This window comes from Suillus fuscotomentosus (genome assembly GCF_016647785.1).
Source record: "Suillus fuscotomentosus strain FC203 chromosome Unknown F5891scaffold_28, whole genome shotgun sequence".
In the NCBI taxonomy this organism is placed as follows: domain Eukaryota; kingdom Fungi; phylum Basidiomycota; class Agaricomycetes; order Boletales; family Suillaceae; genus Suillus; species Suillus fuscotomentosus.
Window position 1 is genome coordinate 222,555 of NW_024539540.1, and position 21,487 is coordinate 244,041.

A 21,487-nucleotide genomic window follows, 5' to 3' on the forward strand; every position below is an offset into this window, starting at 1 on the left:
CTTCTGGGGCGATGATTGCCACGACGGTTTCTGCTCGAGTTTGAGGTTGGATTCGCTAAAGCGGGTACCTGGTTCTCAACTTGATGTTGGATTGTAGTTCCAGGTGAGGATGTTTCCATGCGAAGGGGACTGGTATAAGCTAGTATGAGCTGCTGGCTCTATGGGTGCTCGATGTGTGATGCGCGGCGTCGACGAAGCACAGACCTGTTGGCTTGGCGCGAACTGATCGACTCGACACGAACTCGCATTAGTTGAATTGATACAGGTAGCATGAAATGATGGGGATGAACCGCATCAAACAGAAGGAGAAAAATACAAAAAATGAAACATAAAAGAGCACAGGGACAACAATTGCAGACAGCGAGACGATCATAGACAAAAACATGGGAGGTAATCCGATTGGATGGTTTGCATTAGGTGATAGAAAGAGATTTGACTGGACGATCATCAATAGCGAAATCACCGGAGGTCTAAGACGAGAGATAGCAAGGCAGCGAAGTCCACGAGTAAGGACACCAATTGAGGAAGCGCAAGCCACATCAACGCGCAGGAATATCAGCATTTATTTTCTCGCTGTTGCCTAGAGCAGTCAAGAGTTTTTTTAAGTTGGCCTCCGCTGTAATGGACATGTGCTTACTGCCCAACTTCCATGTCCTCCTTTATGCCAGTCAAAGACGCACTGCGGTGGTCAGCAACAGCATCAGCTGCTTCTCCCAACTCCGCGTCTGGATTCGAGTTGGGGTCGGAGTGGAAAGATGCCGTAGCTTGTAGTTTGTAGAGTAGCGATCGCAGGCGGGGAGGGAGGGTCGTATAGGTTTGATAGGTCCCGAGCTCGCCAGCCTGTATCATATAATGGACCTGTGAGTGCGAGGAGATAGAAAGGTGGTGAGAGAGGAAACTCACCGGGAGACGGGGCCTGTGGTCATATTCACCACGTTCGTTACGTGGTTGTTTGGAAGGAGACTGGGGTTGTGCGATGAGATAAGGTTCATCGAAGCTGCCTAAGCGAGGACGGACGCCACGGGTAGATGGTGGAGCAAGTGGACCTGGAGAGAGGGCAGCGGAACTTAGTGACGAGGAGGTGTAACTATGATGAGATCGGATGTGTGAGCGTGGTGGAGGTTTTACAGTGATACTAGGATTGGCGGAATAAGGGCTGTGATCATGCTGGTTTTGAGTTGAGACGAGACTCAGGACAAGTTCTCTGTAAGATTCGAGAACGCGTCTGCGTGCTTCTGCTTCGTCTCTTTGTCTACTGGCATGGGCCACACGGGCCTCAGCTTCTTTAATGACACGACGAGCCTTGCCCGAGAGAGGAGCACCGTTGACGGTCGCAGCTTGAAATTCTGCTAGTAAACGCTCTACTTTTTTTAATTCGTTTTTGGTGTTTCCGAGTTCTTTCGTCAGTCTGTCATTGTCGCAGTAACTGTTCTGAAGTAAATGTGCGAGTTGAGCATTGGAATGATTATTCATCATTCCATTTGGTGAAGTGAGAGCAAGGGAAGTCATGGGAGGTTCTGCAGACATGGTATCGCGTTAGCGAAAAAAGAGCAGGTCTTCATTATTACTGGGTTGTGGGTTGATAATTGTTTGGCTGTCGGTAAACACGCCTAATGTATTCTAGAAAAACTCATTCATTGACGACATTTTTGCTCTCCTTCACTGGTACTCACGTGACCTGGTGCATTCTCGAGTCCGAGTCTAAAATCCGACCTGCCATCGGAACATTCGAGTTTCAAAGTTCGAACGGTCTTGCGAACTTGCTAGTGAAGATGTCAAAATCAAGCGTTAAGCACGTGTGGTAAGTAAACTCACACATGGGCACTTCGTAATTGAAAAGGATCAAATAACTTAAAAAGATGGACTCCACGCCGATACCAGCACCTAGAAGCCAGTGAGTACGTCAAAATATCACTGAACAGCGAGGTCATGGTTGACAGGAGCTCTGGCTTGTGTGACGAGACGAAGACCTTCGACAGCAGGCTGTGAGACATCAGACTCCACTGCCAACTGATGTAAGGATGCTAAGAAAGCGATCTTGTACATCGCGAAGGCTGGTACACGGTCCTCGTCGACTCGCATGCCATGAGTATGATTATCCTGCATGAGAATATCTGTGAGGTGATCTACATGAACGAAAGACGACTCACCACGTTTCCCCTGTGATAACATTCGACAAGCTGACGAGCAACGTGCATCCACAGCCTCTGGTTGTCAGAATCGAGCCTGATCAGTAGCAACCTTCTTGCAATGCATATTAACGATATCTACAGATACGCATCAGCGAACCGCGAAATGCGAGCGACATTATACCAACATCGCGTTTTCCATCCACCCTTCAATCATCTAGGAGAGACCCATGAAACGCTGGTGCAACGTCGCGGCCGATATTTTGACGGGTGTATCAGTATCCGAGTCACGGACTCGTGCAGATATCCTGGGCCTGGGGCGGGACGCTGCACGACGAGTAGCCCCCATCACGGTTATATTCGCTGAGCCACATAGAAGAGGTCTATATGTCAAGACGAATTAGTACAAGACCAGTTGCAACACCGCAGGTAATGATTTACTTTATAGCATAGTGCATCTCAAACACGGTGAGATGGCGAATGGGAGCGAAGTTCTGCAAGGATTACTACCAAGGAACACAGGGTGCCTACGAACCGTGTCAGAAAATGTAAAAATGTTGTTGTATTCCTATTACATACCTCTATTGACTCGGACAAGGCCTCAATCGGATAGCAAGCCTTGAAAGCACTTGAATGGACGATATTGAACACAGCATTGAACGTTGACCGTGGGTAGCCTGAGAGGTTTAAGAAATGCAAATGTTAAGCGTCCAGAATCTAGATGCGGATATTCATATAAGCGCGGCTTGTCTTTGTATAAATATTATGTAATAACGTCTGGCCTACCATTTATGCGTAAGCCGTAAACATAAGTATCTTACATTATGTACTTTGCGGTCAAATCAATTCAGTCTTCACGTGTGCCGCGTCCTCGAGTTTGGTGCCGTGCCTCGAAGATTACTTAAATTTGCAGATGAGTAACTTCTATTACATTTTCCCTCTTGCTCGCTACCAACAATGTCAGGTTGGGGCGATCAGCCTCAATCGCAGGGCGATGAACTTGAACAATACATGGCTCCCGATCCCTCAAGTTGCTTGGAATCATTCGACTTCCATTTTCACTATCAACTTGCACATGACCATCGCACCAGTGGTTCCCAACATCAGGACTTGGAGTCGTCGTGGGTCCTATCGCAGCCCCAGGATCATGATGCTACCACTGTGACACTGCCAGTGCTAGCAGGTCCGTCAACTCGAGCTGCCAGTCATCACGATGGACCGTCATGGACTTCGCAGCTGCAATACTGGGAAGATGGTGGCCATCCAGCCGTGCTGGGTGGCGGCCACCAGGCATACTACCATCACTCCGAACCCCAGCCTAGTAGCCATCATCATGATGCTGCTATTGCAGCACACGCCGATCAGCATCCACAGTCTGGTGGGCACTTGCTGCAAGACCAGCTTGCCCATTCAAGTGGCCATGTGCTGGATGGCGGCCACCAGGCAAGCTACCATCACTCCGAACTCCAGCCTCTGAGTAGCCATCATCATGATACTGATATTACACCACACGCCGATCACCGTCCACAGTCTGGTGGGCAATTGCTGCAGGACCAGCTTGCCCATCCAATACCTTATCGGTTCTCCGACCTTAGTGTACCCAACTTCATCAATGCGTGGCCGCAGCAACAGACTGCCATCCCGGTCGTGAGTGCGGCCACGAGTCATGTGATGAGTGTACCCAACTTCATCAATGCAGTGGCCGCAGCAACAGACTGCCATCCCGGTCGAGAATGTGGCCACGAGTCATGTGATGTCGCAACGAACCTCGTTGGATCACCGTGACTCGGGGTCAACGTCGGCTATACCCAGCGGAACTCAATTCGTCGATGCCTTTGATGACATTGTCAGTCATTCGGACATTGTAGCTTCCTCCCAACACCGCGTACAAGTTCCCCGGGAATCGAGCAGGTCGAATCGCTCTTCCCGTCGGAACACAAAACTCATCACAACCAAAAGCACCGCAACCAAACGTTCATCTGCGCCAGGACTGAAACTTATCCCATACGGTATTCCAGAATACGGTATTCCAGAACTGTTGGATCAGTGCAATGAAAAGATGAAAAGCACTGCCTTCGGTCAATCATTATTACCCTCGCCCGATTCTATGAATGAAACGATATATTCTTCCTGGAGCGCCGTGACCGATCAGCAGACCGATGGTAAGTTTTTCGAAAATTTAAATATTCACCGGTGTGGAACTGATTGGAGGCAGGAGCGCTTCAGCAATGGGCATTGGATAAACTACACAACGACGAGAAATTTCGGATATCGAAGCTGGAGCCCGTGCTCATGGGTGTACTCGATGAGATGAAGGTGGTGGTAAGGTTGTTCGTATATCATTTGTATGACCTCGCGTTTGACTATGCCGTGACATTGGATGTCTCGCATGTCAACAAGCGCGCGACGCGAGTCCGATGTCTGATGGAGAATGATGCATTCCTGTACGGTCGAGTATCCGTATGTCATGAATTGGACTCTCAGCTCATCCACTCACACTATCGTTTTTTAGATCGAAGGAGTTGATGTCTCCATCGCCTTCACCAATCATGCCATCTTGGCGATAGTATCGTACCTCTTACGCGACAGTGAGTACCAATATCACCGATATATTGGGGGTCTCAACGTCAAGCCGTTACTCGCAATAACGGCTACTTTCGGCCGGTGGGCGCTGCAGGAACACTGCACAGGGAGATATATCCCAAGCTTATTTTTACCAGAGATCAACCGTACTCACCACGACCACTATGTGTCGATGTTGAATGCTCTGAGCCCATCGCAGCTAGATGCAATTACATCGCTACTATTTACTAACAACTCCATCTTGTGACCGGTCTCATTACTCAACATTACAATGACTTTACATACATGTGTATCCATTTGGTACTATGTTTCAAGCTTATTTAGGAAGTTGTGAAATTATCTTATAAGGTGCTCGGAGTTCCCACTGCGCGCACGCGCGCGTCGTTATTAGTCCGTCCTCGATAGATAGAGCCGTAGCCTCCCGTTCCGGCCCGGGAGGTCTGGCCCTGTCTGGCCCTGGGTTCCCCTTGCAGTCCGTTCCCGTTACACTTGTTCGCGTATATCATATCATTGGTCCTTCGCAATATAAATTCAAATTTTAATATTCAAACGTTCATTCGGAGTCAGCGCACAATCGAACTCGTAAGCAGCTGGTTCCCGCCCTCCCAGCGACTCCACCTGCTTGCGTCCCACCCCGAGCTAACACTCAGTCCAGCCCAACCTCGTAAACTATGCCATTGACTCTAGAAGCTGGACTCACATTACCTCCTCCGATCTCTTAGTCTAATACTTCCAGAGCTGCGATAAAGTCCGATAAAGCTTGTGTGAGTTCGGGTTATGTAGTACGTATAGATAGATATTTGAATTTGCACGCAAGTACTAATCGGATCTCAGACGGGGTGACCCTAACTTCTTCGACACAGCCGCGATGCAGAAGGAGCTTGACGCACTTATTTACCTTATTAGAATGCCAGAAACTTCCAAAAGCAAACTGAGTTCTGGCCTGGTTTGTCGCCGGTGAACTCAAACATTGGTGTGTCATAGAAGGCTGATCCGTATTATTTCACGTTGTACCCTGACTCGAACTTTCAGAAAGCATGATTTAATGTTCAATGTTGGTAGCTCAGTGAGAGTCGGTGATCATCGTCAGTGGTCCTCTTCGGAGGGATAGCAACATTTTTGAGTTTGGAGGCAGATGCTGCGGCTACCGGTACCCATACTAGTCACAACCTCTCTGGGTGAGTCCTGGAATACTTGAGTCACTCAGGCTGGCGAGTTACCTGTTGCCCTAATAGTGACAGCATCGATAGTATGATCGCCATCATGATGGCGGACTATTCGGTCGAGTTGCATTATAACCGTAACACCCCAACTAGTAGAATGATATAAAAGCTGGGTGACTCGGCGGAGAAAAGTAAGTCTACATAACATTGGTGCATAGTAATGCACAACATTCTCTTCCCCGCTCAGAGTACTCATGACCGTAGCAATTACTCGCATGATATTAACAATATTATCGATTCTATACCATCGCCTCGCCGACGAACTCGTCTTCAAACCACTGCCTATCTCCTTGGTTCCCGTAAAAATCTGCCCGAAGTCGATGACGAACAGATCAATCAAGTTCCCGAATGCCACCAAGGACCCGAGCCGCAGCCTCAGGCTTTCGAGAAAAGTAATTATGACAGTCTTCTTAGGTGGCTTATGCAAGATACTCACGTTGTACTAGTCGAGTTCCGTGTGCTGTTGAACACAACGGACAAAAACAAATTGACAACCTATGTCGGCTATTTTTACACCGAGTCAGACCATCCGTTGGATATATTGGACTCTATGAAGGCTGTAATGGACCTTCCAAAGACCTACGAGCACTTGGGCTGGTGCTTGTCTACAGCCTGCCGCACAGACCCGCCACATCGCCTTTTGACTTCGCAGGATATCTCCAGCGCTTTCAAGACTGCGAGGGCTGAGCAGGTGTCCGGACGGAAAAGAAGAAAATTGTCATTGACATTGTCAATACGGTAAGTATTTTTCTAATTAAAAAATAATGGTATAACAGTAACTTGCCGTAGATGCCTGTACTAAAAGGAAAGCCAATAAAATTACAGGCAGGCATGGTGTCCAAGTCTGACCCTTCGCTCCTGCTATATGTGAAGGAACTCGAAAATGTGAAAAGAAAATTGTGTTGCTCCGAGCATCAGCTCGGAAATTTAGAGAACACATTTTGTTGGGTGGATGTGTCGCAGCCAAACACTCCACACTATCCGATATGCACCCAAGACCTCCAGGAGTGGGCAAAATATCTGGTATGTGACGCTTATATGCCTCCAAACGTATCACATGACTATCTGAAACAATTAGCACGACACTCGAGATCCAGACAACACCTGTATTAGTCTACCCAACACACCCCATTTCGATGACATTCGCAAGACACGCAAGGCAAGAACTGTGTCGCTTCAACGTGTCCCAACCGAGCTCGTATCGCCCATCATCCATAATCATGTTCACCTCTCGTCTGCCATCGATGACATGTGGACTTCCAACGGCGCGCTTTCGAAACAGCAAAGTAATGACCCTATGACTCCTCAACCACTCAAAAGGACATTTGCACTCTACACGGAAAGTGATGAAGAAACTGACAATGACGAACCACCGCAAGACATTGACAACATCCTTATGACCATTCATTATCGCTACCCTGCAATGGATTTTCCCCGCTACGTGAATCCATTGAAGGAGCACGGCATATTGTATTTGCCGACTGCAGCACATTTTAGCAGTAGATTTTATGTCGAGAAGGTTGGCATGACGGAGGGTGCCGCATTTACATTTCATACTTGTGTCTGTGAAGCTCACATGAAAGAGGAACGTGCGAAGGCGAGAAGGAGGGCTAAAGGGAAAAGGAGGGCGCGAGCTGATGACATCGAGAAGGAAAATAATCAAGCTCTCGAATAGTCTATGTGCGTCATATCAATGCGATTATTATTGTGCAAGAAAGGTGCGATGTGTATGTATAGCCGTTGATGGCAATGGAGGACGGAGCTCCTGAGTCTATAGTAGAACAAGAGAGAAGGAAACCTCGAGTCAGCCTTGTTCGACGTGCTGCAGTTGATGATAACCAACATGCAACATTCAATACAAAGACTGATGACTGTGAGGTGCTCTCAGCGCCAAAGTGTCAAGGATGCGAAGGAAGGAGTGGGCCAATGCAGAACTCGAGTCAGCCTCGTTCGACGTGCTGCAGTTAGTGATAACCAACATGCGACATTCGATACGAAGACTGGTGATCATGAGTTGCTCTCGGCACCAAAGTGTCGAGGATACTCGGAGATGCGAAGGAAGGAGTGGACCGATGCAGAGCTCGCCGAGTCAGCCTCGTTCGATGTGCTGCAGTCAGTGATAACCAACATGCGACATTCGACACGAAGACTGGTGATCGTGAGTTGCTCTTGGCACCAAAGTGTCGAGGATACTCGGAGATGCGAAGGAAGGAGTGGACCGATGCAGAGCTCGCCGAGTCAGCCTCGTTCGATGTGCTGCAGTCAGTGATAACCAACATGCGACATTCGACACGAAGACTGGTGATCGTGAGTTGCTCTTGGCACCAAAGTGTCGAGGATACTCGGAGATGCGAAGGAAGGAGTGGATCGATGCAGAGCTCGCCGAGTCAGCCTCGTTTGACGTGCTGCAGTTAGTGATAACCAACATGCGACATTCGACACGAAGACTGGTGATAACCAACATGCGACATTCGACACGAAGACTGGTGATCGTGAGTTGCTCTCAGCGCCAAAGTGTCGAGGATTCAACATGAGTCTGTAAATTTCTGTCAGGTTGTTAATCAGCGGGCCTTGTATCGCAGCTCAGCTGCGGCGCATCTGAAGATTTGAAAGTACGAAGATACGGGGCAGTGATACCGAACTGGGAATGTTTGTTGATACCTTATATGTCACTACAGGTCACTGTATCTGTGTGAACTTCGAGGACATGCTGGAGTCGTTAAAACTCCAAAGCTCTCACACTAATATGATATCAGGTTAATAGAGTCCCTACTGCCAGTGGCTCAGATCCGTGACAAGCATACCACAGCATGGTCTCTTCTCCTGTTATTACTGTTTCTCCCGCTGGGGCCTCTAAATTTCATCATTGTGCGATGGAGCTACCTACTGAAGTTTTCACTAAGCGATCTGTGCAGGACGACACTCATCATGATTCCACCAAGCACCCTTATGATGATCATAGTTGGGTATTGGAACCCACGGGCTTCAATAAGCAATCATCTGAAGAATCCCTTCATGGTGCTGCAGTTCTTCCAACTCAATCCCTTCCAAATGGCCTCCCCCCTGTATCACAACATCTGTCACTTTATGCAAAACGCGCTAGCCGAAAGTTCAGGCCTTATCAGCGAGGGGGGCATGTTCCAACTGCACTGGAACACCGTTTTATGATGAAAAACATGTTGAAGCGTGATGAGGCTGATGTTAGTCTGGTAGACGTCCGTCAGGTATTACCCTCCTCTCAGATACTGCAGGTCATGTCATTGATAAGCATTGTGACAGGGCGAAGAGCTGATTAAAAGAGGCCTGAGGAGCATGCCCGACGCGACCGTCCACTCAGCTATCGCCGCAAAGCGAGCTGACGCCGAAAGCAAGCATTTGCGGGCTCTCGCAACAGCGTGGGAGCTCGAATCAGCTGAAAAACATGCCATACTTCTTCAAAGCATTCTAAGGGATTCTGCTCAACAATATGCCGAGAGCAAAGCAGAGGCTTCATTCCTCGAAAGGATGTTGGTCAGACGATCCATGGAGCAGCTCGAAGACGATGCAGACTTCAGCCTCGCTGCATATAGCCACGATCTCATCGCTACCCAAATCGCAGACCTGCAACTTGATTTTATGGAGGAGGTTGGCTCTGAACGGAAGTTGCCTTTGGATGACACTGACTCGGAAGATGCTAAATATCGCTTGGACGCATGCCTGGACAGCATACTCGCAGATGCGAGCAATTTCAGTGCTGTCACAGTGGCCTGAGGTGAGGCAATTTGTGATACTCAGTGTTGTGCAAATACTCATCGCGTTGCATACAGGACAATAAAATACCTAGCATTTATATCATTATGGGGTGTTGTGTTCCATCTTACCATTCAAGGTTGGCGCGCATGTATATTGGCATGGTCCAAGTTCTCACTGAGTCACTAGTAGATCAATATTTAACTAGCGCCAAGCGGCACCGTCACGTATTGACCAGGACGTCAAGTACTGTTTCTGTTTCTTGAGCATCATGTACTAGTACTAGTTGAACAGGCGAACAATGATGATGTATCAGTACTAGTACTATCATCACTACGAACTTCAACCAAAGACTTTGGCCAGTCCGATGGTGTTACTGAGTTAGGCTAGCACTGCGGCTAGAATCCGAAAAGTTGGAAATTTTGATTTTGGGCGCTACTGCTCCTTATTGATGCGGTCGTGCTAGGCGTCTGAGAGTCACCCTCACCGAATGCGCAAACTCGGATTTTTATGGCTTGTTCCATTCTTTCTTTTTATTTATCATCTGGCTAGCCTGATGGTTACATCCTGCAATGCTCCAGGCTGCTCCTGGGAGAAAGCAACCACTGATGCTCGAGGGCTTAGTAGGCATCGTGCCACATGTCGATTTCACCTCAATTCCAGAGTTCTAGCCAGCCAGCAAAGACAAGACAGGGCGAAACAGGCAGCTAGAGCTATGAGTCTACGGCAACCAGCCGCAGTGTGGACTTCGATACCATGTTCAGCTGGCATGAGATCTTCAAGTTCGGTGAGGAGTCTTTCTTACAACTTGAACGAGTTCACCGAGTCTCATAAATGGTTGCTCAATCGCCACATACCTGTAGCAAATAGCACCTATCCAGCATGTGGAGAAGCTGAACCGCTCCAAACCTATTGCTCTGTGTAGATGATCAAGTGGGTACTTCAACACCATCACTCGGCGGGCTGGCATGTCATGGTCTCCCGGCGCAGCGGATCTTGACTACTTCCAGCGGCATCCCTCGGAGCCGCAGCCGCAGCTGCTTGATCATACCAGTGATGATTGTCTCGACAATACATCCGGTCAGACCAACACTTCTAAGTTGGGTATGTCCAAGTCGTTAGACTTTTCGGGCCCAAGTCGGATGACAACTTACTTGTCCTGTTTTCCACTCAGTAACACCTTCGTACCCGCCGCAGCTAGGGCGAATACCTAGACATTTTGACGATGTTCCTATCTCTGATGAGGATGTGAATCACTCGGAAAATGCAGACCCATCCGAATCTAGAATTCGGAGAGTTCTTCTGACGTTACGAGATACACTACAGACTGGCTTTAATTGTCTTGGACTTTGCCGGCTCTATCCTCGTCGCCCATCCTTCGAGCCAGATAAGTTTGTCCCGTCCTCGCTACTTTCAACAACATGTCCAACAGTCGCGCAGGAGAGTGATTCACCTGGTGTCCTTCCACCCCCCTACCCTTTCCCTAATATGACGATTTATCGACTCATATCTTGGATGAATTCTGGCAGCAATCAAAAATCTGAGACCGAAATTTCCCGTCTCGTCAAAGAAGTAATGCTAGCCGAGGATTTTACCACGAAGGACTTAGAGGACTTCTCGGTGAGGAAGAATTTACGTGAGTTGGACAATGATCCCGCAGGGAAGAAAATCAGATTTCTGGATGACTGGATGGAGGCCAGTGTTACTATCCAGATTCCTACGAAATTGAAGGAGGACGAAGCTAGACCTTTTTCTGTTTCAGGATTTCATTTTCGCCCTCTTGTCGAAGTAATTCGGTTGGCTTTCACGGACATCCAGGCAGGTGCATTTCATCTTTCTCCTTTCAAGCGTCTATGGAAGGATCCATTGGACAATCATCAAGAGCATATATACGACGAGTTATATACTTCTGATTCTTGGCTAGATGCCCAAGACGAGGTGCAGAAGCTCCCAAGGGAGCCCGGATGTACATTGGAACGGGTGGTTGCTGGTCTTATGTTTTTTTCGGACGCCACACATCTTGCAAATTTTGGAACGGCAAAGGCCTGGCCCCTCTACATGTACTTCGGAAATCTGACAAAGTATGCTCGTTCTGCACCGAAGTCAGGTGCATGTCACCTTGTGGCATTTTTGCCGTCGGTAAGTTTTCCTACTGTGCCTCTAAGCGTCACTTTCATGTTTGCGCGTCAGTTGCCCGACAAGGTCAAGGATGTTCTGAGCAACTTGCCTCGGATATCGAAAAGTGGCATGGCTGCCCTTTACACCCACTGTCGACGCGAGTTATTTCACGCCTGCTGGGATACTTTGCTAGATAAAGAGTTTCTTCATGCATACCGCCATGGCATTGTATTAAAATGTGCCGACGGCGTGTTTCGCAGGATTTTTCCTCGCATATTCACATACTCAGCTGATTATCCCGAAAAGTGCGTTCTGTCCGAGTCTTAATAGTAAGGCCATCACTCAACGTGTCTCAGGGTTTTAATTGCTACTATAAAAGACATGGGCTCATGTCCCTGCCCGCGATGTCTCACACCGAAAAGCATGTTTGCTTCTCTGGGCCTCTACAAAGATATGAAAAGCCGTATGTATAATTTTCGAGCCTACGTCGAGACCAACATCATCAAGGCACGAGAGTATATTTATAATCGGGGAAATACTGTAGACGGCACGAAGGTTGAAGAAATGCTCGGAGAAGGCTCATGGGTACCTGTGCTAGTAAGGATGATTTCTCCATCGCTCGCTCTGTAGTGCTGGCTCTGACTAGCACCAAAAGAATACATTTGTCCAGAAGCTGGCTAGGCTTGGCCTTGACACATTTTGTATGCTTGTTGTGGACTTTATGCACGAGTGCGAGTTGGGTACCTGGAAGGCACTGTTCACTCACCTCGTCAGGATTCTTTATGCAATACCAGCAGGAGAGAAGCTAGTCGCAACCCTAGATTCCAGGTACGTGAGGTATAATGCTGCTACCGCATAATAAGAAGCAAATGATATCACGTCACAGATTTCGTCAGGTTCCAACTTTTGGTAGTGGGGTAATTCGAATGTTTGCGAATAACACGTCCGAGATGAAGAGACTGGCCGCTCGGGACTTTGAAGACATCTTGCAGGTTTCTGCCCCTTTACTTTACAGTTCAAGTTATCTACGAGCTCACTGACACCCTTGTTTAGTGCGCAATACCTGTGTTTGAAGGCCTGTTTCCTGCCCCTCATGACGCGGTTGTGCAGTCTCTTTTATATAGATTCGCACAGTGGCATGCCCTGGCCAAGCTAAGAACTCATTCGGACTCAAGTCTTAGATTCCTCGACGAAACGTTCAAGAATCTCTCGAGGCAATTACGGAAGTTCCGCGACGTTACGTGCGCTGCCTTTCATACGGTGGAGTTACAAAAAGAGAAGTCTGCCCGCCAACGAAGGTTTGCCCAACGTGCTGGAGTCACTAATACGTCTTCCGAATCAAGTGGACCAAGGGTGAAAAGGTTCAACTTAAGCACCTATAAGTTTCACTCAATGGGTGATTACGTGCAAACGATTAAGCTCTTCGGGACTACAGATTCTTTCACTACACAAATTGTAAGCCTATTCTTTCTACAGCTCTCAAGGATACGTCTGAAGCTATGTTATTGGCTAGGGAGAGCTGGCGCACAGAGCCCTAAAAGCATTCTATCCCCTGACTAGCAAACTGGACACTCCGGCACAGCTGGCGAAGCACGAGCGCAGACGCCGTGTGTTACGGCGAGTCGCAGAAGCAGCGGGTAATATCTCCTCAAGTAATGGATCTCCAGTCGACTCTCCTGCTTCATCGGTGTCTAAGGACCATCATTCTATCTCAACCAGCGGAAACAATCCAGTTTCGTTGTTCACAATACTCCAGGAAAATGACGGTGACCCAGCTATCGAGGTATAAGTAGCATCACCTCTTTAGCCTAGTTTGGTGCTTACGACAGCTTTTAGAACTTCATTCCGAGGCTGAAGGATCACATTTTGTATAGGCTGAAGAAATTGGACATCAGTCATTGTGACCACGCGTTCACAGACGAGGAATGCAATACAGTCATTATTCCGAACAATACGATCTACTCGGCCCAGACGATGCAAGTACATTATATCACTTACGACATGAGGGGCGAATACGATACTATCAGCCCCAGGACACATGCCGACGTGATGGTGCTTTCAGGAGAAAGCACTCCCAGCCACCCTTACTGGTACGCCCGTGTAATAGGTATCTATCATGTGGATACGTGGCTCCAAGGGGGCAGTCAAGCCAAGAAACTTGAGCACCTCGAAGTCCTTCACGTTAGATGGCTCGCCCCCTTAGTATCGTATCAGTCTGGCATGCGGTGCGCTCGCCTTCCTAAAGTGGTGTTTGTAGAGGAGTCAGACTATGACGCGTTCGGCTTTCTTGATCCAGGCCAGGTGATTCGAGGAACTCACTTGATTCCAGCATTCACTTCCGGGCGCGGTGTGAGCTCACTTCGCCACGGAAAGTCATTGGCCCGTCGTATTGGGGAACTAGATGACTGGGAAGTGTATTATGTCGGGATGTGAGTGTAGTGTGTCTTCATGTGGGCGAATGACTTACCTGTTAGGACCAGCTTTGTTGATCGTGACATGTTTTTGCGTTATACTGACTTGGGTGTAGGACACCCAGTTGCGTTACGGCAGATTGTCAGAGATTGTTTTGGCGTCCAGTCATCAGTACCGATGGAAGCTGTGGATATCGATGAAGGGGGAGGCGACGATGAGGGTCAGGAAGTGCATGATGGTGATGAACAACAGATGGATGTCGACCTTGCTGATGAGGAGTCGGAAGACGAAGAAATTGAGGATGATGAAGATGAAGATGATGAAGGAGAGTCTGACGATGGGTTCGATGACCTCGGAGAGGAAGTCGAGGAAGAGACTGACGACCTCTCGTTTTGAGAAAGTCAGTGATGACTTGTGCATGGTGACGTACTAATCTATTGGCTGGTCTGCACGCACTAACTTAACTCCAGCAGTCTTCCTCGTTCATAATTAGTAATGATATGATATTGATACCTCATGCGATTTTGAAAGAGAGCCTGACTCTGAATCTGATGGCTTGACACCGTGGGTGACCAACTTGACTCGGAAATTTGTGATAGTAACCTTACATCTGATGCCATCATTGTTCTTTTTGTTACCGAGTCACTGCGGTCAACTAGTATTACTTGACGTACCGGTCAATATGTAACGGTGTTTGGTAGTCAAACATTGATCTACTGGTAGCCCAAATCTCCTTCCGCCAGCTGTAAACACCCAGACAGTCATGGAGTCCTGGTCCTACTAAGTATTATAGAGCCCATGTCACAGTAAGCCCGTTCCGAAGTCACGTGATTACAAATCACCAACTGGCAACCGTTGACTGAGAGTTGAGACAAACATCAGTAGTACTATTGCGCAATCTGTCTCAAAAACCAGTAAGCAACTTGAAAACACTTGTCGCAACCCACCTTAACCTTGCATATAGTCTACGTGATTTCCGCCTTCAAACTCACCATTTTTCCTCCGACAGAGACGAACACGTTGCTCGTGCATTTTGTGCATTCAAGTCTATTGAATCTAGTCACCTCCAAACTCGTGCAGAGATTGCACGAGCAAATCGCAGCCTCGAGCAGTTAGTTGATGGCCTTGCCAAAGTAAGAAGAGACTGTGAGAGCAGTACGTGCCTGTAAATACCCTTGTTCGCGTGTGATGTTCTAACATAATATAGAGCGCGACCGTCTCCGTACTCTTCGAGAGGCCCTTGCTCAGCGCAGACGCACACTTAACGCTGCACGCCTCTTTCTGCCTCAATCGCAAACACTTTCCAAGGAGTCTCAGGAACTCTCTGTACTGAGTCAAACTATCGCTAGAGCACGATCGGGCCTCGTACAGGAGCTAGTAGAAGTCTTTCATGTTGTCGAAGTCGGCGGTCGACCCGCAGTTGGTGGACGACCAGGCGCAAAAGGAGAATGGACTATCGGTGGACTAGTTCTTCCAGTACCGGGAGATGTTAGACGTACGTTGCAAGTGCTTACTACGTCAAGAATTTGATCACGCAGGTTGTACCACAGGATACCCACCTGATCATATCAACGCCGTAATAACTGACACTATTCACTTTCTGGGACTCCTTACTTTCCACCTAGGTATCAAACTACCTTTCGGAGTTTCGTGGTCTTGCAGAAAACTCGGGGTTGGTATGCCTTGGATTGGGGCAGGACAAGGGGGTGAATCATGGGCAAAGTGTGTCTCCTCTTGTCACCTACCATATTTTTAACTTGAACTGTTTCACGTTCTCTCTCCTCCACACATAGATGGGTGAAAAAACACTTCATGCACCTAACCTCCGAACCATCCTCGACACCATCTTCTCCCACCTCATTGCCATCCTACACACCCGCATCGTTAGCTGACTCAGAAGCTCCAGAACAGGCACCAGCCCACGCCCAAAACCAATCGTTCACGACTGGCTTCGCTATGCTTCTTTATAACGTGTGTTATCTCACTCATACCCAAGGTGTCGAGATTCCCTTGTCCCAGGCAGGTGATGCATTGGGTAATCTGTGGGCTGTGTGTTGTAGTGGAGAGCTTGGGCGGTAAGTCGCTTTTTACTCACCTTTGAAACCTTCGGCACTCTATTCCTGTTTCATTGTTTATTCATTCTATCATCCACATTGGGCGTTCTCTGATTGATGCCGTTACAGTCGGTCGCACTCTACCACCCCGCTCCTCTTGCCTCCGACTCCTCCCTCATTTACGCTTGACCTTACGCAGGTCCTTCAAGCTACTGCTGCCAGTCCTGCTCGAGCAGTGCGAATACGGCCGGGGCGTTTGGTACAAGAAGCTGACATCGGGAGGATGAGGAGCGAACATATCGTGGAGGAGGATGGCTGGGATGTAGTAGAGCTTGGTGGAGAAGAGGGATTTGGATAAATGGACGAGCTGGGAGATGGTGGATCATTAGCATGTTGTATTGTTCTGAGATCTTTGACATGAACCTGGAATAGTCAGTCTTGTACGGATAAACTTGAGGTCAGTAGCTTGAATTTTCTAAGTACGTCCTCACAAAGTGTCGATATAGAAATTGCATGACATTCTCCCAGAATACCCTCTGCATCACGTTCATGTAATCAGAAAAGACATCGTCTCTGCTGGGTTGATGAAGTCATGGTACTATAGAGTTCGAGAAAATGAATTTCAAACGGCATCTAGTAGTAGTCATGTGACGACTGGCCTGTGATAAGTCATTTAACGTTTAATTTTAAGTATTTACCTACGACCCGGGCCAACCTACGACTCTCTCAACCTGAACCCCACCGTGGTGACAGACCCGACTACTATGGCATGCACTAAACAAACGCCTGCGAAGTCAAAGGGTGGAAGTGCCCCTCGCGTCCAGATCACGAAACTTCGACTGACGTTGGCCCCAAAAACTCAAGCTCAGACACTTCGAGTTGCAAAGGCCATAGTGCCTGCCTGGCAGGCTACTGAAATGGTGCGCGCTCGCTCGTCGGACGTCGCTGGTTCAGGCTCGGGAGTGCGGACAAATCATGTGAGTGACTCACGCTTGACACTTGGCCGGTTGTTTACTGATATATTCCTACAGTTCTGTATGTTATGTCAAGATGGGGCGGATGAAGACCATACAATTTTCGAGTGCGACGAGCCTGACTGCCCGCGCGTCGTTTGCACGCGGTGCATATCCTTTCCAAGCAAATACTCGCAAGAATTGATGCAGTCGGACGTGACATTTCGTTGTCTCCACTGCCACACGGCATTGGACAAGAAGGCACATGAAGTCACACCGTACCATGTAAGTATCCATACCTATAATCGTTGTCTTTCGCTTCATTATGATAATTATATAGGGATTTTTTAAGGATGGCAACCCCGTTCTCTCCTCATTCATCCGAATTACTGGACAGTTGGAATTGTCCAAACGTTCCCAGATATCCATGACCCCCATCCTCATTGTACACTTCAGAATCATTGGCTGTGAGAAAACTGTGAGCCCAATTGATGCTGTCCATGGCTATCTCGCGCCCTATTTCCCATTTGGCGGCCTCCACTTGGTCGATGTGGTGTTCGACCTAGGCACTAGTCGCAAGATTGATGATTACCGTAAGTGATGTGAGACCCTCGTGAACGCCGTTATGGAGCATCAGGACTGGGAGGTGTTATGTATTGCTATCACTAACCACACAAACGACGGAAACGGAGACCCATTTCTTGGTTACAAACAAGCAAAAACCGGCTGCTATGTTGCTACTTCTGTCCCTGATGTACGTTTATTGTTATATATCACCGTCAGATGCTTAACCCTTCTCCTTAGTTCATGGATACTTTGCTTGACCCGTGGCGAAATGTGATTCAACGCGGAAGGGACACAACCTTATTTTTTTTTGGCTGTGGAGCCATCGTCAACGAGCCTGAAGGGTTTGGCGGTTTGCGTGCCTCTGTTGTCAGATACCGGTTTTCATCTGCAGTCGCATTTACAGCCAAGCATTTCCATCCACCATTCACCACTCACCTCATGATTAGTTTCACTCAGCTCATCCTTGTCGAAGGTTTTCCACTGTGTGAAGCGTTCCCAAATATTCTTGAGCAATCAGGATTGGGCATGCATTCGGATGTCATTCTGATGACTGCGACACCTGGGGATGACGGCCCAACGGTGCCTCTACTGTGTACCCGTTACTCGTGGGCTCATTCCGATGCTCGTCCGTGGGGCAATTCTCTTCCCGTGCAATGTCCACAGTGCGGGTGCCCGACCCCGTGGAAGAGAACGTACGCAGATTTCTCACTCAAATACATCGTTTTCCAGTGCACGTACAAAGGTTGTGGTCGCGTCAATAAACAGGAGGACAAATCTCCTCGCAAAAAGTACACCATGACCTACAAGGCCCCGCCGGGGTCATTACTACTTCCAGGGCGCAAACGAGGTGCCGCCTGGTTAGAGATCCCCCTTGCAAAATTCCCCGAGCCAGACCTGGATGCAGTCACTGATATTTTGGATACCGAGACCGTCTGATGCGGATGGTATTTATATATACGTTACTTTCATTATCCCAGCCTTTAACGTTGCCCATCATGTCATAGATTTTTCGCAGCCAGCCTTTTCGACTCAGTCTTGATTCAACTACTAGCTATTACAAGTCACATATAGACCAGATTTTGAGCGGACTTGGACTGATCGAGTCAACAAATAGAAACGAAGGGACGCTCACATCAAACACCTCGCTGTCACGATATGATTCAATAGTCGCATCGTCTACCATTGTCGCTACGCGGCTGTCGTTGCATGTGAGCTGCTGGCATTAACTTCTGCAGCCATCGCGATGACTGACTCAGTGTTTCATGTCAGCAATCCATTGGACTCGATGTCTCAGTCTCGAACGTGTCGTTTTGAACTTCGCGGTTGCGACCAGGTATTCCTGACGGCGTACACTCCGATCATCGCTGTTTTTCTAATGAAATGATGTTGGCATGGCCCATTGAGTTATAGCCTATGCTCTAGTATGCCCACCGCACAACTTCAGTTTCATTGTTCCTTGCACTAACCCCAAAAAAGGCTTCCGACACGACCGATAAATTCTTCCACGTGTTTCCTCGGGAGCGAAGAACATTTTCTGGACTACCAATTAAGGCAAGAGTCCCGCTGCTTATTCGAGACCAATTCATTCAACTTATCTTCGCTTTATATTAGGTCATTGAAAATGCTGATGTCAGAACTTAGTTGTGACTGGAGACACAGCCCGTCATTTCACGCGTTTCCGTGAGGAGCACTTCCGGGGTTACCAAGTAAGGGAAAAATTCCACTGCTTATTTGAGACAAATGCATTCAAGGTCTTCAGCTTAGATAAGGTCATTGGCGTGCTAGTAGACTGCAAGTATATAAGACACCCTCGCAGAAGCTTTCACCCTTCGTTCACTTCCCACACCCTTTCCTCACTTCTCTTCTTCCCCTTCGTACTGCTCTCTGATATACCAATGACAGAGAACGACTGCGAGGGCAATCCTTCTCCTCCTGTCCCAGTGGTATCGCTCTGTGTCTCAACGTCTCCTCAAGCGCGGGCGAAGCGAAAAATTGCCGCCCTCATGGAGGAGGTCGAAATCTTGAAGCAAGACAAAGCGACAAAGCAAAGGTGTGCACGTTTTCGGTCTCTCAAAGCGGTTTTAATACTTCTGATCATAGGAAAACGATCTACTATGTTTCGCAGGGACGAGCACTTCGTAGGATGGTTGTCCTGTACACTCCAATAGAGGACCTGGTTGCCGAGAATGACCGGCGTTGTGAAGACATGGACGGCGGTAATACAATTGAGTAACCATCTATGTTCATGTTACCATTATTTTTCTAACGATGAACAGGCAAAACCGCCTTCAACGCAGATACATCGAACTTGCCAAGGTATTGCCGTGGTTTCATGAGAAGCTGGCAGGTCTTGATTTCGAGGAGTCGGAAGATATGCTTCGCAAGGTGTTTTCCAGCATCTTTGTCACGCTTCTTTGCTAATTGTTAATGTAGCTCAAGCGAGGCGCAGATTCAGCTCGCGGTGATGACACGGGCACTCTGAAAGAGCTCGTGGCATCATGGGTCAACATCGAGTGTCGCCCGGATTCGCTCATCAGAAACAGACGACAAGCACCATCAAGGATTCGTAAATGATGCATGCGGTAGACTACTCTGCCCAGCGGAATGGCGCTGGGAGGACCCAGTGTAAGGATAGTCCTCGTCACTCAGGTGTTACTGATGTGTTATCTAGCGTCAAGGCTGGCATTCGTGATCGTACAACTACTTTCATCGTTTCTGAAAACTCATGGCCGTCATTCATGTATGAAAATTATGAAGCTGACATTGAGAATCTGGAGTGTGGCCTTTTCAAGTCTAGGCTGTTGGTTATGGTGAGTCGCATATTTTTTTCCAACTGATTCCCATAGCTCATCGCATTGCAGGGCTTCAAAGCCATCTTCACTTCTCCTTCCTCTGCAAACGAAGTGGATGGCGATGGCGATGGCGCTGATATCATCGAGAACAACCGACGCGCTCGGAGACGTTCAGATCACGCCAGAGTGAAGACCTGTGTCGCCTCCATCATTGGTATGAGGAAGGCAACTCCTCGCGCAATCGCGTATACAGCTTGCCAAGTAAGTATCAACGCTTCTCTCTTACCGTGAAGTTGAAATTTAATTCTCCAGATCCGATTCGCGCTTTCTAATATCACCTCCTGGCGTACCGTAGATGCAGATTTCGACTATCAAATGTTTTGGAACAATATCGTAGACTTTTTGAGGATCCCCCAGGTCCAGCTGCGCTAGCCAGGGTGAACAAGCTTCTCGACTGGTGGACCAGGTAAGTCGTCGACCTTGCCAGTGACTCCTCTGGATCACTAACTCCCTGCGTAGGAAAATTTTCGGAAGAAATCATCGACAGGACCTAACGTCGGATGTTGTCAAGCACATGTCTGTCAATAGTCTTGCTGCTCAGAGACAGCAGATGGAGGATGCCTCATTCGACTCCGACTAGTTACTTGACATTCTTGTTTGCTGGTCCCATTCTACTCACTACATTGCCTTGGCTTTCATCGCTATATCCTCTTTACCCCGCTGCATTATTTCAATCCTACATTATACCTCAGTTACTAATGCCATCGTGATGTTAATGTCTCCTGATTTGCGTGAGATAAATTTGATGTGCTTATTTTCTGATGGATGTAGTGTGTGACAACGCACGACGCAGTGATAAACTGGCAATTTTAATATGAATGATCAGAATTTGCCAGTGGTCAGACCACGATGGTCCTGTGGCAATAG

General features: G+C 48.1%; 8 protein-coding genes across 8 annotated transcripts; 7 read left to right on the top strand and 1 right to left on the bottom strand.

Annotated features, from left to right (window-relative positions):
- Nucleotides 1-1,911: 1,911 nt before the first annotated feature.
- On the bottom strand, nucleotides 1,912-2,198 carry F5891DRAFT_1188867 (uncharacterized protein; the record flags this gene model as incomplete). Its single annotated transcript, XM_041367056.1, has 2 exons — nucleotides 1,912-2,100; nucleotides 2,151-2,198. The coding sequence occupies 2 exons, from the start codon at nucleotides 2,196-2,198 to the stop codon at nucleotides 1,912-1,914; spliced, it is 237 nt and encodes a 78-aa protein (XP_041225745.1).
- An 888-nt stretch (nucleotides 2,199-3,086) lies between these two features.
- Nucleotides 3,087-4,959, top strand: F5891DRAFT_1188868 (uncharacterized protein; the record flags this gene model as incomplete). Its single annotated transcript, XM_041367057.1, has 4 exons — nucleotides 3,087-3,776; nucleotides 3,829-4,291; nucleotides 4,345-4,589; nucleotides 4,642-4,959. The coding sequence occupies 4 exons, from the start codon at nucleotides 3,087-3,089 to the stop codon at nucleotides 4,957-4,959; spliced, it is 1,716 nt and encodes a 571-aa protein (XP_041225746.1).
- A 1,136-nt stretch (nucleotides 4,960-6,095) lies between these two features.
- Nucleotides 6,096-7,610, top strand: F5891DRAFT_1188869 (uncharacterized protein; the record flags this gene model as incomplete). Its single annotated transcript, XM_041367058.1, has 4 exons — nucleotides 6,096-6,327; nucleotides 6,382-6,626; nucleotides 6,761-6,958; nucleotides 7,014-7,610. 4 exons carry the CDS (start codon nucleotides 6,096-6,098, stop codon nucleotides 7,608-7,610), a joined length of 1,272 nt encoding a protein of 423 aa, XP_041225747.1.
- Nucleotides 7,611-7,778: 168 nt separating this feature from the next.
- F5891DRAFT_980456 (uncharacterized protein) lies at nucleotides 7,779-9,685 on the top strand (the record flags this gene model as incomplete). The annotated part of the gene is made up of 6 exons (XM_041377003.1): nucleotides 7,779-8,093; nucleotides 8,117-8,242; nucleotides 8,382-8,427; nucleotides 8,614-8,691; nucleotides 8,735-9,135; nucleotides 9,215-9,685. The coding sequence occupies 6 exons, from the start codon at nucleotides 7,779-7,781 to the stop codon at nucleotides 9,683-9,685; spliced, it is 1,437 nt and encodes a 478-aa protein (XP_041225748.1).
- A 5,474-nt stretch (nucleotides 9,686-15,159) lies between these two features.
- On the top strand, nucleotides 15,160-16,844 carry F5891DRAFT_1034500 (UV radiation resistance protein and autophagy-related subunit 14-domain-containing protein; the record flags this gene model as incomplete). Its single annotated transcript, XM_041361758.1, is given in 7 exon segments — nucleotides 15,160-15,349; nucleotides 15,402-15,689; nucleotides 15,745-15,916; nucleotides 15,988-16,269; nucleotides 16,378-16,615; nucleotides 16,672-16,797; nucleotides 16,808-16,844. Coding segments are annotated over 5 exon segments (1,161 nt in total), but the record flags the coding sequence as incomplete, so codon positions are not given.
- A 168-nt stretch (nucleotides 16,845-17,012) lies between these two features.
- Nucleotides 17,013-17,802, top strand: F5891DRAFT_1188872 (uncharacterized protein; the record flags this gene model as incomplete). Its single annotated transcript, XM_041367059.1, has 3 exons — nucleotides 17,013-17,225; nucleotides 17,280-17,486; nucleotides 17,542-17,802. 3 exons carry the CDS (start codon nucleotides 17,013-17,015, stop codon nucleotides 17,800-17,802), a joined length of 681 nt encoding a protein of 226 aa, XP_041225750.1.
- Nucleotides 17,803-17,826: 24 nt separating this feature from the next.
- On the top strand, nucleotides 17,827-18,704 carry F5891DRAFT_1188873 (uncharacterized protein; the record flags this gene model as incomplete). Its single annotated transcript, XM_041367060.1, has 2 exons — nucleotides 17,827-17,955; nucleotides 18,006-18,704. 2 exons carry the CDS (start codon nucleotides 17,827-17,829, stop codon nucleotides 18,702-18,704), a joined length of 828 nt encoding a protein of 275 aa, XP_041225751.1.
- A 959-nt stretch (nucleotides 18,705-19,663) lies between these two features.
- F5891DRAFT_980458 (uncharacterized protein) lies at nucleotides 19,664-21,200 on the top strand (the record flags this gene model as incomplete). The annotated part of the gene is made up of 9 exons (XM_041377004.1): nucleotides 19,664-19,818; nucleotides 19,869-19,997; nucleotides 20,045-20,153; nucleotides 20,202-20,334; nucleotides 20,355-20,578; nucleotides 20,630-20,821; nucleotides 20,873-20,937; nucleotides 20,958-21,026; nucleotides 21,080-21,200. 9 exons carry the CDS (start codon nucleotides 19,664-19,666, stop codon nucleotides 21,198-21,200), a joined length of 1,197 nt encoding a protein of 398 aa, XP_041225752.1.
- Nucleotides 21,201-21,487: the final 287 nt, after the last annotated feature.